Below are 11570 nucleotides of genomic sequence, written 5' to 3'. Positions count from 1 at the left end.
AGCGAGACGAGACGAGAAAATACCAATATCGAGATTTGGTCTCGATAAAAACAAATGATTGATATGAGATTCTCGTCTCGATGGGCCGATATTCTCGCTTCTCGAGATTCTCGAATTTTACTGAGACGTTCAAGAATATCAGCTATCTCGTTTCATTTGACGAGACCGAGACGAGAAAAACAAATGATATATGATAATCTCTGAAACGATATTTTTAATGATACGAGAAATTCCGAGACGATATTCGAGATTCTCGTATCGAAATGCATCACTAATTAAGCTCGACACTCCCATACTGAAAATAATATATAAATCACAAAATCAAGCACATGAAATTTTTTTGCTTTTTAATTGTTCCCAAATAAAGCAAAAACATTTGTAAAATGTAACATTTTTAAAGAAATGCCATTATACATAACGTTCTCAGCACTGCACATTCGTATCTGACAGATATTTATATGTTTGTTGCTCGCATGTATACATAAAATAATAAAATAATAAAACAGATACATAAAATAATTTTTATAGATAATATACTATCATATAATGTAATAACATTATTTAATTACTAACTGCAACACATGAAAAATAAGTAATTTATCTCAGCGGCTGGGAGAAATTGCTTATTTCTATATTAAATATAAGTAAGCAAATAATTCTGGAGATAAGAAGGAAACTCTAGAGCATGACATGGGAGCGGACGAGATAAACTATTTATTTTTTACGTGTATAGTTATAGCAAAAAAATCGAATTTTGCTACACTTCGATAATACGTTGTCTGTCGATTATTTTACTGCCAAATACATACGAGCAAATAATTCTTTGAAGATTAAGCGGGATAAACTCTGTATTTTTTATGTGTACTTGATTTTGTGATATTATATATTTTTTCTCAGTATAAGACATCTTATGGGGAGTTTATGGGAAGCTGCCTCCTCCCCCATTTTTAACGTGATTTCCTATTAAACAGTTTGAGCAAAAAAATTTGACTTTACTAAAGAAAAAATAGCAAATAAAGGGCACTACATTTTTTTACCAGTTTCGAATTTGATTTGCGATGATGGGGGTCTAGGTTAATAGGGGTACTTACACTGAAACTCTCTGTCGACTATATAAAATTTTCATCGCAATCTAAGAGTCTACGAACTTCACAGTATAAATTTTTACATTGTTCCAGACTGTAAAAATCTGAAAAAATTCTTACACACTTATAAAAGATTTAATAACAAGTTTTACTGTTATATAAGATTGTATTTCATTACACGGAGAGAATTTTCTCTTAGAATTTAACCTGAAAATCATGATAATAGTGGGACAACATAGTATTTCAAAGAATTGTATATGAGTTTCTTTAATTTACTAATATGTATCATAATAAGATATGTAATATATTTTATTAATTTTACTAAGCTCTCCGTGTAGTTTTCTACAGATTTAAATGTATCTATCAGAAATTAATCAAAAAGTCGACTGTGTCTTTAAAGTTCACATTGTCAACGGTTAATATCGTTATTTATAACTTACATGTAATATATACACGTATGGATTTGAACTTTAAAATTATAGCTATAACTACACTTCCTATTTATCATTAAAATAAACTGTTTTTTTTAAATAAGAAGTGATAATTTCTCTGCACTAACAAGTTTGCAGCTGTTGAATTATTGATAAGGAATATTAAACAGCATGAGCTATTTAAAGAGACAGTATCAGTTCAGTAAAGATTCACATTTCGTAGAAGTATCACATCTCATAGAAGGTTTCAAGAAATCAGAATAATGTACAACGTAAAGAATAAAACTGTAATGATCACTGGAGCAGCTAACGGATTAGGCTACAAGTACGCCGAAATACTGTTACGTAATGGTGCAAGAAGTATCGCCGTGGTCGACCTGCCAACATCAAACGGCCAGAATGCGGTAGCTACTTTAGAAAACGAATTTGGGAAGAGCCGTGTCATTTTCGTTGCCTGCGATGTGACAAAGACTGATGATTTAGAGAAGACGTTCAAGAAAATCGTCGACACATTCGAAGGGCTTGATATTCTTATTAACAACGCTGGTATGTTGAACGATAAATATTTGGAGAAAACGATCGATCTCAATGTCAAGGCACTAATTCGCGGCTCTATGTTGGCCTTCGATTATATGGGAAAGCATAAAGGTGGTAAGGGCGGTGTAATCGTGAACATTGCATCCATACTTGGATTGCATCCAGCTTCTTCCTTGCCAGTATATACCGCTTCGAAATTTGCTGTTTTGGGATTTAGCCAATCTCTGGCAGGCATGTATGACAAGACTGGAGTGCGAGTGGTTATCATGTGTCCGGGCGTTACAACAACAACTCTAATCACAAACATCAACGATAAAATCTGTGACTCCATCAACGCTGTGAACAAAGACATTGACTTAAAGAAATATCCGACACAGACAACCGACAATGTGGCACTTGCGATGTTAGAACTTATTCAGAAGGGTGAAAATCAAGCAGCCTGGGTCAGCGAAGGTGGTCAACCACCATACGCCGTGGACTTTCCCCATTATTCTAAACGATCTTTGCCAGTATAAGTTGGTACCTGATATGTTATGAATTTTTTTCTGGATACTGTAATTTTCCTCTACTGAATTACTAAATCAAAAAAAAGAAGTAAAATAGCCTAATCAAATAACAATCAATTATATATCTAACATTATGTTAATTTTAAAATAAATAATCTCATTAAAACTGATCATTTTTACAAATTGATCAAATCTACGATAATTAATATTAATAATCACACCTTTTATCTTAAAATTTCATCTTAAAATCTTAGGAATCATATATAGTTTTATATAAAATTTGTAGCAAGATGTAAACTTTGATCTTTTAATCTTTTAGTAACAATCTTTTAATTATAATTTTCATTTTAAATAAATTGTTTTATCAAATAATATTCTATAACTTCGTAATTGCAATTATAATTATGAAACGCGTTACATTCGTTAAAAATAAGCTTTAAATTCAAAAAGTACATATTTAAAAACTAACATAGTAATGTAGAATATTAATATAATCTTGTTATTATACACTTTCAAAATGTAAAATGATAAAAATATTTTATATATGTTTTATACAAATACTTATATTTTTAGTTATGTTTCTGATATGTTTTTTAAACATGTACGTAATATTTCCGAGAATGTTTCCTTTATAATAAAGCAAGATTTATCAGATACATTTTTATTTATTCTTTTTACAACATGATGTATTTTTGTGTCAACGTAAGTGAACATAAAAAGAAAAAGCTGATTACTTTATAATCTCAAAATGTCGTAGTCTCGTATATAATAACGACCAGTTCGGAATTCTCAATATAACAATAAGATTGCCTTCGTTTCACTTCTAACAATAAGCCTGGAATTTGGGATTCTATTGAAAAATAGGAACCGTTATCCTCACTCACATGCGTCTAACATACGGAAGGTGAAAAAGGTTTGTGCGGTATTTCAAGGTCCATTAATTCCACTGTCCCATAGTACAATATGTTTGAATATTTTCCAGTATAACTACTAAATTTCCAGATTCAAATAATACATATATTCACTTTGCAATGATTATACATTTTATGCATTTTGAAATTACGTGTATTTTTACATAATTAATTTTTTTTATAATAATTATATAAAATATCAATAAATAATTGGAGGGCATTATATACAAGAATATGAATACTTTTAATATAATAGTTTATGTTAACTAGCTAGATAAAGATAATAAATATAGGCAATAATAGAATTGCAAAAACAAGATATTCTTTATATATGAAGAAATTGATGGCTCTAAAAAAGCCGTTTGTAGTTTCTGCAGTTAAACTTTTTTCTCGATTTTCTTTAGCAGTAAAACTGTAGAGTAGCAACCAAAATCCAAAAAACAGCGAATGAGAGGCAGCGTGGTAATTAATACGCAATTTTAATGGCTGTTCTACAATGTGCTTTTTGTTTCCTGTTTCTTGCCTTCTTGATCAAAAAGGTAAGAGAACAAACAGCAAGAAACAGGAAACAAAAAGCACATTGTAGAACAGCCATAAATCTTCAATCCAGAAAATAGAATCTTTATTCCAAAAAATAGAATAGTACGTTTCAGTTCATTTTGGATCCTCAGCAATACAAATTCACAAAATCAAAATATTAATCCCGTCATGTCCAAGAAAAAAATCATCATCAGATAAACAGATTTGATGTTGTAATCCATTCGAAACATTAAAATTATCTTATAAATATTTCTATCCAATAAATTTCTACAGTAAAACTTTGGAGACTAGATTCTTCAATTCGTGGTTATATTATAGCGAATGACCAGTTGGAGATCCCTAGGAAAGATTTTGGTCTTCTTGTCGCTGTGAGCGTAAAATCCCACCAATTTCACCATTTCAGCAGTAAGATATTCCATCACGGCAGTTCGAGAAACCGAAGCACAAAGCACTGACATGCTTGGCGTAATTTGCTTTTCGCAGACGCCTATGGATATACAAAGCTAAATGACTTATGGAAACAATTTTTTATTTGTCTTAATTATAAAACGCTAAACATAAATATAATACGAATTTTTTTATTGCATTGTGCATATGATGGAATACAATTAAATAAGAAGTCATGGATAACTTATTATTTAAAAACTCTATAATTATAATAGGTTCTAAAAAAAACCTATAATAAATCTAATTAATATTTGAATCAACCGGTAGCAAAGCAAAAGTTTTGACTATAATTGTTTTTAATCTAAACTTTCTTTTCATGGAAAAAAAGATTACAATTCTTTATATAACAGAATTATGTACTACTTAATAAATGATTTTTTTCCATTGTCATATTCACTCTAACTGCTATATAATTGCTTCCTTTATTTTTATCGGTTATATTTAATTTTCTACAGAAAAAAATTTGTTTTCTCTTCTTAATTTCATAAACAATTTAATTGTTTTTACAAATTGATTTTTTTTTTACTATTTTTTTTACAAATTGATGTACTTGTAATCTCCACACACTTTAGACTTCACTTTGCGCTATTTATTGAGGACCTTATCTAAACGTAGTTATAATTAATTACGCATAAATTATGCATCATTAATTATATTCATTCGAATTCTCATAATAAACAATTTTTATTCTTCCACAAAGTACCGCGAATAAACTCTTATTAGCCGTTCTTTGTTTTTACATTTGACATTCTCGAGAGTTATTACTTGTTTTATTTACCTTATCTAAACATCAAGCATACCTATTGACAATGCATTTTAACTATAATTTTTATTAAAAAACTTAGGAGAAAGGGCAATAGGAATCAGGCGTAGATAAAGTCACGCAAATTCCAAAAATATAGGAAGTAAAACTTCTTTATTACAATCAAACTTTTTTACAATCAAAATCATTGTGAACAGTGTGAACTTCCTTACTCTCTTGGATATTTATCAATTATTTTCAATTAAATTTTCATTATACTTAGTTTACTATTTAAATTTTTTATCCCCTTATAGGAAATATTTTACTAGACAGTTAAGATTTATTTGAATTTCTGATTGTGGGGGAGCTCACAATGCTAGGACTTCCCTTGGTCTTCTTAGTATTTTTGTTATACATTATTGTCTCTGAAGAGGGCTCAAAAATGAGCCGAAACATGTAAGAGTATTTGATTGTAATAAAGAAGTTTTACTTCCTATATTTTTGGAATTTGCGTAACTTTACGCCTGACTCCTATTGCCCTTTCTCCTAAGTTTTTTGAATTTTAAGGAGTCTTTGTTATAGTGGTTTTGGTTTTACGTTTTTATAATTTTTATATAATTTATTAATGTAAGTTTTGCGACAAAGTTGTTACCGATTAATTAATATAAGTTGATTAAATTTTGATCAAAAATAAGACAAATGCTTATAATGCTACGCTATTTTAATCTTTATATAACATTTAAAAATTGTATTTTTCCGTTTATTTATAAAATATGAATAAACTATTACGATTCAATTGATTCTTGCTATGAAAAACAAAAATCGGCGAATCGCAATATATGTTGGAAATCCAAACAGCTGATACTGATTTAAATGAATATTGAATTAAAAACTCAATTATTCTCTGTAGAGTCTATAGTGAAAGACGCATGTCAAGTATGTCAAAACGCATGCGGCATGTCACGTGAGTTTACGAAGGTAGGTTGGGGCGGTCGGACCAAGGTAGTCTCGTAGTGTAAATTTGAATATTTCACTTCGTTGAATTATTTTCACCAAAAATAAACAGCTATCATTAACGGCTGCTTTATAAACGTATTGTTATATTACAGTTTTATATTTTAATTTGTATAACATTTTTACGTTTCTAGAAAAACACGTGTTTGAAATTTATTGCGTATTTTGGAGGTTATCTCTAAAATTAATATCAGAAATGCCCATTTTCGAAAATGTCATTTTATCAATTTTTTATAATTTTATTAATACTTGTATAATAATTATATAAATTTATATAACGTGAAGTGTGTAAAAGTATCTTTAACATGTGTGTGACATAAAAATTAATAATAAAGTGTGTTTGATTTTACTATTATATGAAATTCAATTCAATGATAACAGAGATACATGCTAATCTCTTTTATGACATTACTTTTAATAACTAATTTTTACTTTTTTTATTTTTTCTCATTTATGTTTACAGACTATCAGATATATTATTGATAATAAGATGGCGCCTAAAAATACTAACTATATCGTTTGGATTGATATGGAGGTATCGAAATGTTACAAATAACACCTATACACATTACATATATATGTATATATATATATATATATACATAATTATAATCAAGAGTAATAAAAAAAATTAATTTAGAAACATAAATCAATTGCATGATATTTTTATAGATGACTGGACTTGATGTAGATAAAGATCATATATTAGAAATTGCCTGTGTTGTAACAGATAAGAAATTAAATATTGTTAGCGAGGAATTAAATATTGTAATACATCAGTCAGATGCAATATTAGAAAATATGAATGACTGGTGTAAAGAAACTCACACAAAGGTAAACTTTTAACTTATATGAATGATGTTAATATTTTTGAACTTTTAGCATTTGCAAATTGATATATTTTGAGCTCTATAATTTAATTATTATATATTTCAGACGGGATTAGTTGAAAACTCTCGCTCAAGTACTATATCATTAGAAGAGGCTGAAAAGACAGTACTTGACTTTTTAAAAAAGCATATTCATGAACGTTCATGCCCATTGGCTGGAAGTTCGGTGTACATGGATCGTTTTTTTCTATATAAGAATATGCCATTAGTTAATAATTACTTGCACTACAGGATTATTGATGTTAGTACAATTAAGGAAATTGCTAGGTAAGAATAAGTTTCTTCTATTTTTATATAAACAAATAGAGATGCTGATATTTTTTTGTTATGCAATGTAAATGATTAATATAGGAATCTGACTTGCAATTGATGTTTAAAGCGATTTTAACAGAAAAATATGAATAAATCGTATTTTTTAGGAGGTGGAATCCAAATGTATATAATTCGATGCCAAAAAAGAGAGTAAATCATAGGGCTCTGGATGATATAAAAGAAAGCATTAATGAGTTAAAGCATTATAAAAAACATTTTTTTAAGTTTTTATAATTTAATAGTAATATTTAGTATATTGTATTTAATATTAATTTAGACAAGGTAATTTATTTATACATAATTAATATTAATTAGTAGAGGAAAGGCCCCTATTATAAGATACCGAGTTCATTTTGAATAAATGCTAGAAGTCTATGGGCAGAATTTAAAAAAGTAATAGATCATTTTGAAGGGAATTTAATAAGTTTTAAGATAACGTTATATATGTAAAATTTAATTCAAATTCCATTTTTTTTTAATTAAAGAAATGTAAAAAGTGAGCAAATCGTAAAGTCAAAAAATTGTGCTCCTAATATAAGATGCCCCGAGAAATCGATAGTAAAATGCAAAGTATATCAGTATTGCAATTAAAAAACTTTATTTCATATTTCTAAAATGCAAAGAAACACAGTCAGCATACGTGAAAAATGAGTATGCGATAGATTATACCCAGAACTCGTCTTCAGGTAGTTGGAATCAAGCATCGCAGAAATAGGTACTCGACGTTCATTCCGGTTGTCCTTTTTATTATTGTACAATAACATTTACTCTTTAGCAACAATTTCCTCTATAACATAGGAGCATGAGTTATTTTATATTAGAAATACCCTGGGGGTCTCATATTACGATTTCCACCCATTATGATTTTACGATTATCAAATCTAACTTCTGTAATTAAACAATTCAACATATCCCGTATTTTTCTATTAGTACGACTTTACTCTATCACTACATGAAGAATTTATTGCCAAATATTTATTTATTAAATAATAAACAAGGTTTAAGGCCTCATCTCAATGAAACTTGAAGACATCCAAATTCTAAAATCTTGTTTTGCAATGACTACAGGCATGATCTAATAATGAATTTTCTACTAATTAGTTTTCAATCCAAGAGCAATAAATTCATGGTGGAACCAATAGATAGCGTTTATTAGTTTAGCAGAAATGCCACTATCTCATATTAGGCGCCTATCTCATAATAAGAGGCTTTCCTCTACTTTCCATGACGAAAGTCAGGGGAAAAAGTTTCATGAATGTTTTTTGGACGCTTAAATGAATATTTGCAAGAGTTAATTGTGAGAGTAGAAATGCTCAGTAGAGTGTTTATAAAGCGGAAATTACAACGTTGCAGCGTTTGGAAAACGGAATTGAGAAAAGCGTTTTTTGGGCATCTCAAAGTTTGACAGTGAAGCTGTTTTCTGCACGAAAGTGCATCAGCGTTTACTGAGCGTCCTCTGAAAAGACTTGCTTTAGCATTACAGAACTTTCTCAGAATGAAACGATGTATTTTATAACCATTCTGAAAGTGTTTAAAACCCAATGATGTTATGTAAGCGTTCTTATAAAGTTTAAAAGCATATGAACTTTCAAAAAATCATCATTAAACGGTTGAAAACGCTTTATAAAGCTTTCTTATTTTTGTCAGGGTTTACACTTAAAAAGTTTCATATATTTATTAATGTGAAAAAGCAGTAAGAAAGTTTTAAGTTTTAGGAGAATTTAATGTCCGTTTCTATCAATGTGTAATTTAATTTTAATCTCGATTTAATACTAGAACCACGGCTGTGTCATTTTTTACCTGATTTTTCTTTTTCAATTAATTTGGATTTGTACATTTTCAGTTAAAATTTGGAGTTTTAGATTTTTGTGACTTTTCATAAATAATCATAATTACATGTCATTTTACTTTTATGGTGACAACCTTCCCTTGTAAAAACCAAATTTACCTTGAATCGCGATTGGGTTAATTTAGCCCCGCGGTTCTAGTGTTGACTAAGGGTCTGAGCACAAGAATTGTCGTAACACTTAGATTTAAGTTGTAGACGTAAGTAACGCACAAGCTTTGGCGTATGACATAGGACTTATTGCCATTTCTTGGAGACACGGCAATAAGTTATACGTGAAAGCTTGTGCGTTTATTAGTTTTGTTAATTTGTAAATTTGTTAATTTTTCATTAAAAAAGGTGTCCCATACCATTGTCAAAATCATGAATAATTTAACAATAAAAGGACAGTTCGATGCGAATCATGGCAATGTACTCAAATGTAGATGGATACCAATTTATACTGTAATAATTTTTTATATTGTTTTAAGAAAACTAAAAGATTAGCCGAAACATGTGTACTAAATATTGAGATAAAGCAAAATCATCTACAGCGCTAATTCCCAATTGCCCGTTGTCATTTGTTTATTTATTGAATTTTTTTAGTTCCAAGGGCCCTTTCCACCAATATAAGATTAATCTCAGAATTAAAAAAATAAAGAATAAATTAAATCCAGATTAAAATTAATCTTATGTTAGTAGAACTGGACCTAAGTAATTAGAAAAAGATGGAGTTGAATCGAGAATAAATTAAGTAATCGAGAATGGATTAAAATGGATTGAAATTTTTATACATATTTTATGTCCAATCGAATCTAATTGAATAAAAAGAACTTTTTATTGGATTTAATTGAAATGAAAAACTGTGTATTTCCTATTCAGAATTTTGAATTGAGCAATATATATGTATAGAAGATGTGAAGATGACAGTAGATACATAGAAAAGACTGCTGACATTATTTTTAAATTGAAAGGCATAGAAATGCGTTTCATGCAATTCCTGTAAATGAATAAAAACGCATTTAGATTGAAAAGGATTTATTTTAATATTTGCGCGAATACATTTCTGAAAATCTGAATCCAATTCAATCCATTATTCTCGTTTGGGAAGTTAATTGTATGTTGAACGAGGTATTAGTTTAGATTTGTGAATCGCGTTGTGAATAAATGTATGAATATAATGTGAATTAAGAATTATTTTTTAATGGACATAATAAAAACTCAATAAAACGTAGCATAAATTTTATTTTTATACGGATATCTGCACAAAATTGAAGCTTTTAGGTTCGATTCCACATAAAAATAAAATTAACTTTAATTTCGGTTTTAATTTTCTATCTTTTTCTAATTCTTGGCAATAGAAAAAGTAACCCGATCGGGCCGAAAACGCTATAAGTTAACTGAGCTTGATAAAAATGGCCCTGAGCGCATCTATCGTCAAACAAAATGACAAATGAGATTGATCAATTTCGATGGACTAATCGACCGATTAATAGCGTATTCGATTACTGAGTCGACCCGACTCTGAGTCAACAGTCTGTTCTTTTTAGCTGCATTTCTTACACAATTTAGCTCTTCTTTTGTAGCTAAACAGAACAGACTACTGACTCGAAGTCGGGTCGAGTCAGTAAATCGAATACGCTATATGTTAAACCAATATTAAAATTAATTCTACATTTGTGAACCGGGCCTTACAGTACGTATCAATCAATAAGCGCGCTAGAAACTGAGCAACGAATCTGTTTACATGACGCGACAACAGCGTTGTCCACGCTTTTCAAAGGCTGCGTTCAGTTTATACTGCTCACATGTTTTAAATTTTAAATCATCCTGTTTTTATCGTTTATTATTAAATAAACAAGAATAGAAGCATTAGAAGTGTCCAAATCGAACGCATCTCTTTTATATTAAATTCATATGATTGGCTGTCGTCAAAAAACGCAAAATGATGGCAGCATTCAGCAGAGAAATCAGCTTAGCAATTGTTGTAAAATTCTTTGATGTGATTGATCTTGCCCTTAATTCCTCGTTGGATCTAAATATATGATAACCAATCATAAACTACGTTTATACAGCAGAATTTGACCAATTACAGTCGAATACGAGGAGAATAATTGACTGTGATTCGTCCATTTCTTATGGCTTAAGGCTTAAAAACCTATTGTAGATCCGGACTTATGGCAAAGGACCGATTGTTTCATCTTTTGGTAAATTTTACCTGTTAGGTAAGGGTCACTTTCACCAAGCTCAGTTCACTTAAGGGGATGCTAAACCGATTATCCAACTCAATCAAGGTCGATAGTACAGACTTTTTTAATTCCAATTTCGAT

General features: G+C 29.5%; 1 protein-coding gene and 1 pseudogene across 1 annotated transcript; both read left to right on the top strand.

Annotated features, from left to right (window-relative positions):
• The first annotated feature begins 1724 nt into the window (after positions 1 to 1724).
• On the top strand, positions 1725 to 2690 carry LOC108769532 (15-hydroxyprostaglandin dehydrogenase [NAD(+)] pseudogene; annotated as a pseudogene).
• Positions 2691 to 6170: 3480 nt separating this feature from the next.
• LOC108769518 (probable oligoribonuclease) lies at positions 6171 to 8221 on the top strand. Its single transcript, XM_018520537.1, has 6 exons — positions 6171 to 6177; positions 6677 to 6748; positions 6886 to 7047; positions 7150 to 7370; positions 7523 to 7639; positions 8191 to 8221. The coding sequence occupies exons 2-6, from the start codon at positions 6704 to 6706 to the stop codon at positions 8219 to 8221; spliced, it is 576 nt and encodes a 191-aa protein (XP_018376039.1). The 5' UTR covers positions 6171 to 6177; positions 6677 to 6703.
• The last annotated feature ends 3349 nt before the right edge of the window (positions 8222 to 11570 follow it).

This window comes from Trachymyrmex cornetzi, unplaced genomic scaffold, assembly GCF_001594075.2.
Source record: "Trachymyrmex cornetzi isolate Tcor2-1 unplaced genomic scaffold, Tcor1.1 scaffold92, whole genome shotgun sequence".
Classification (NCBI taxonomy): Eukaryota; Metazoa; Arthropoda; class Insecta; order Hymenoptera; family Formicidae; genus Trachymyrmex; species Trachymyrmex cornetzi.
This window is presented reverse-complemented; position numbering and strand designations above follow the sequence as displayed.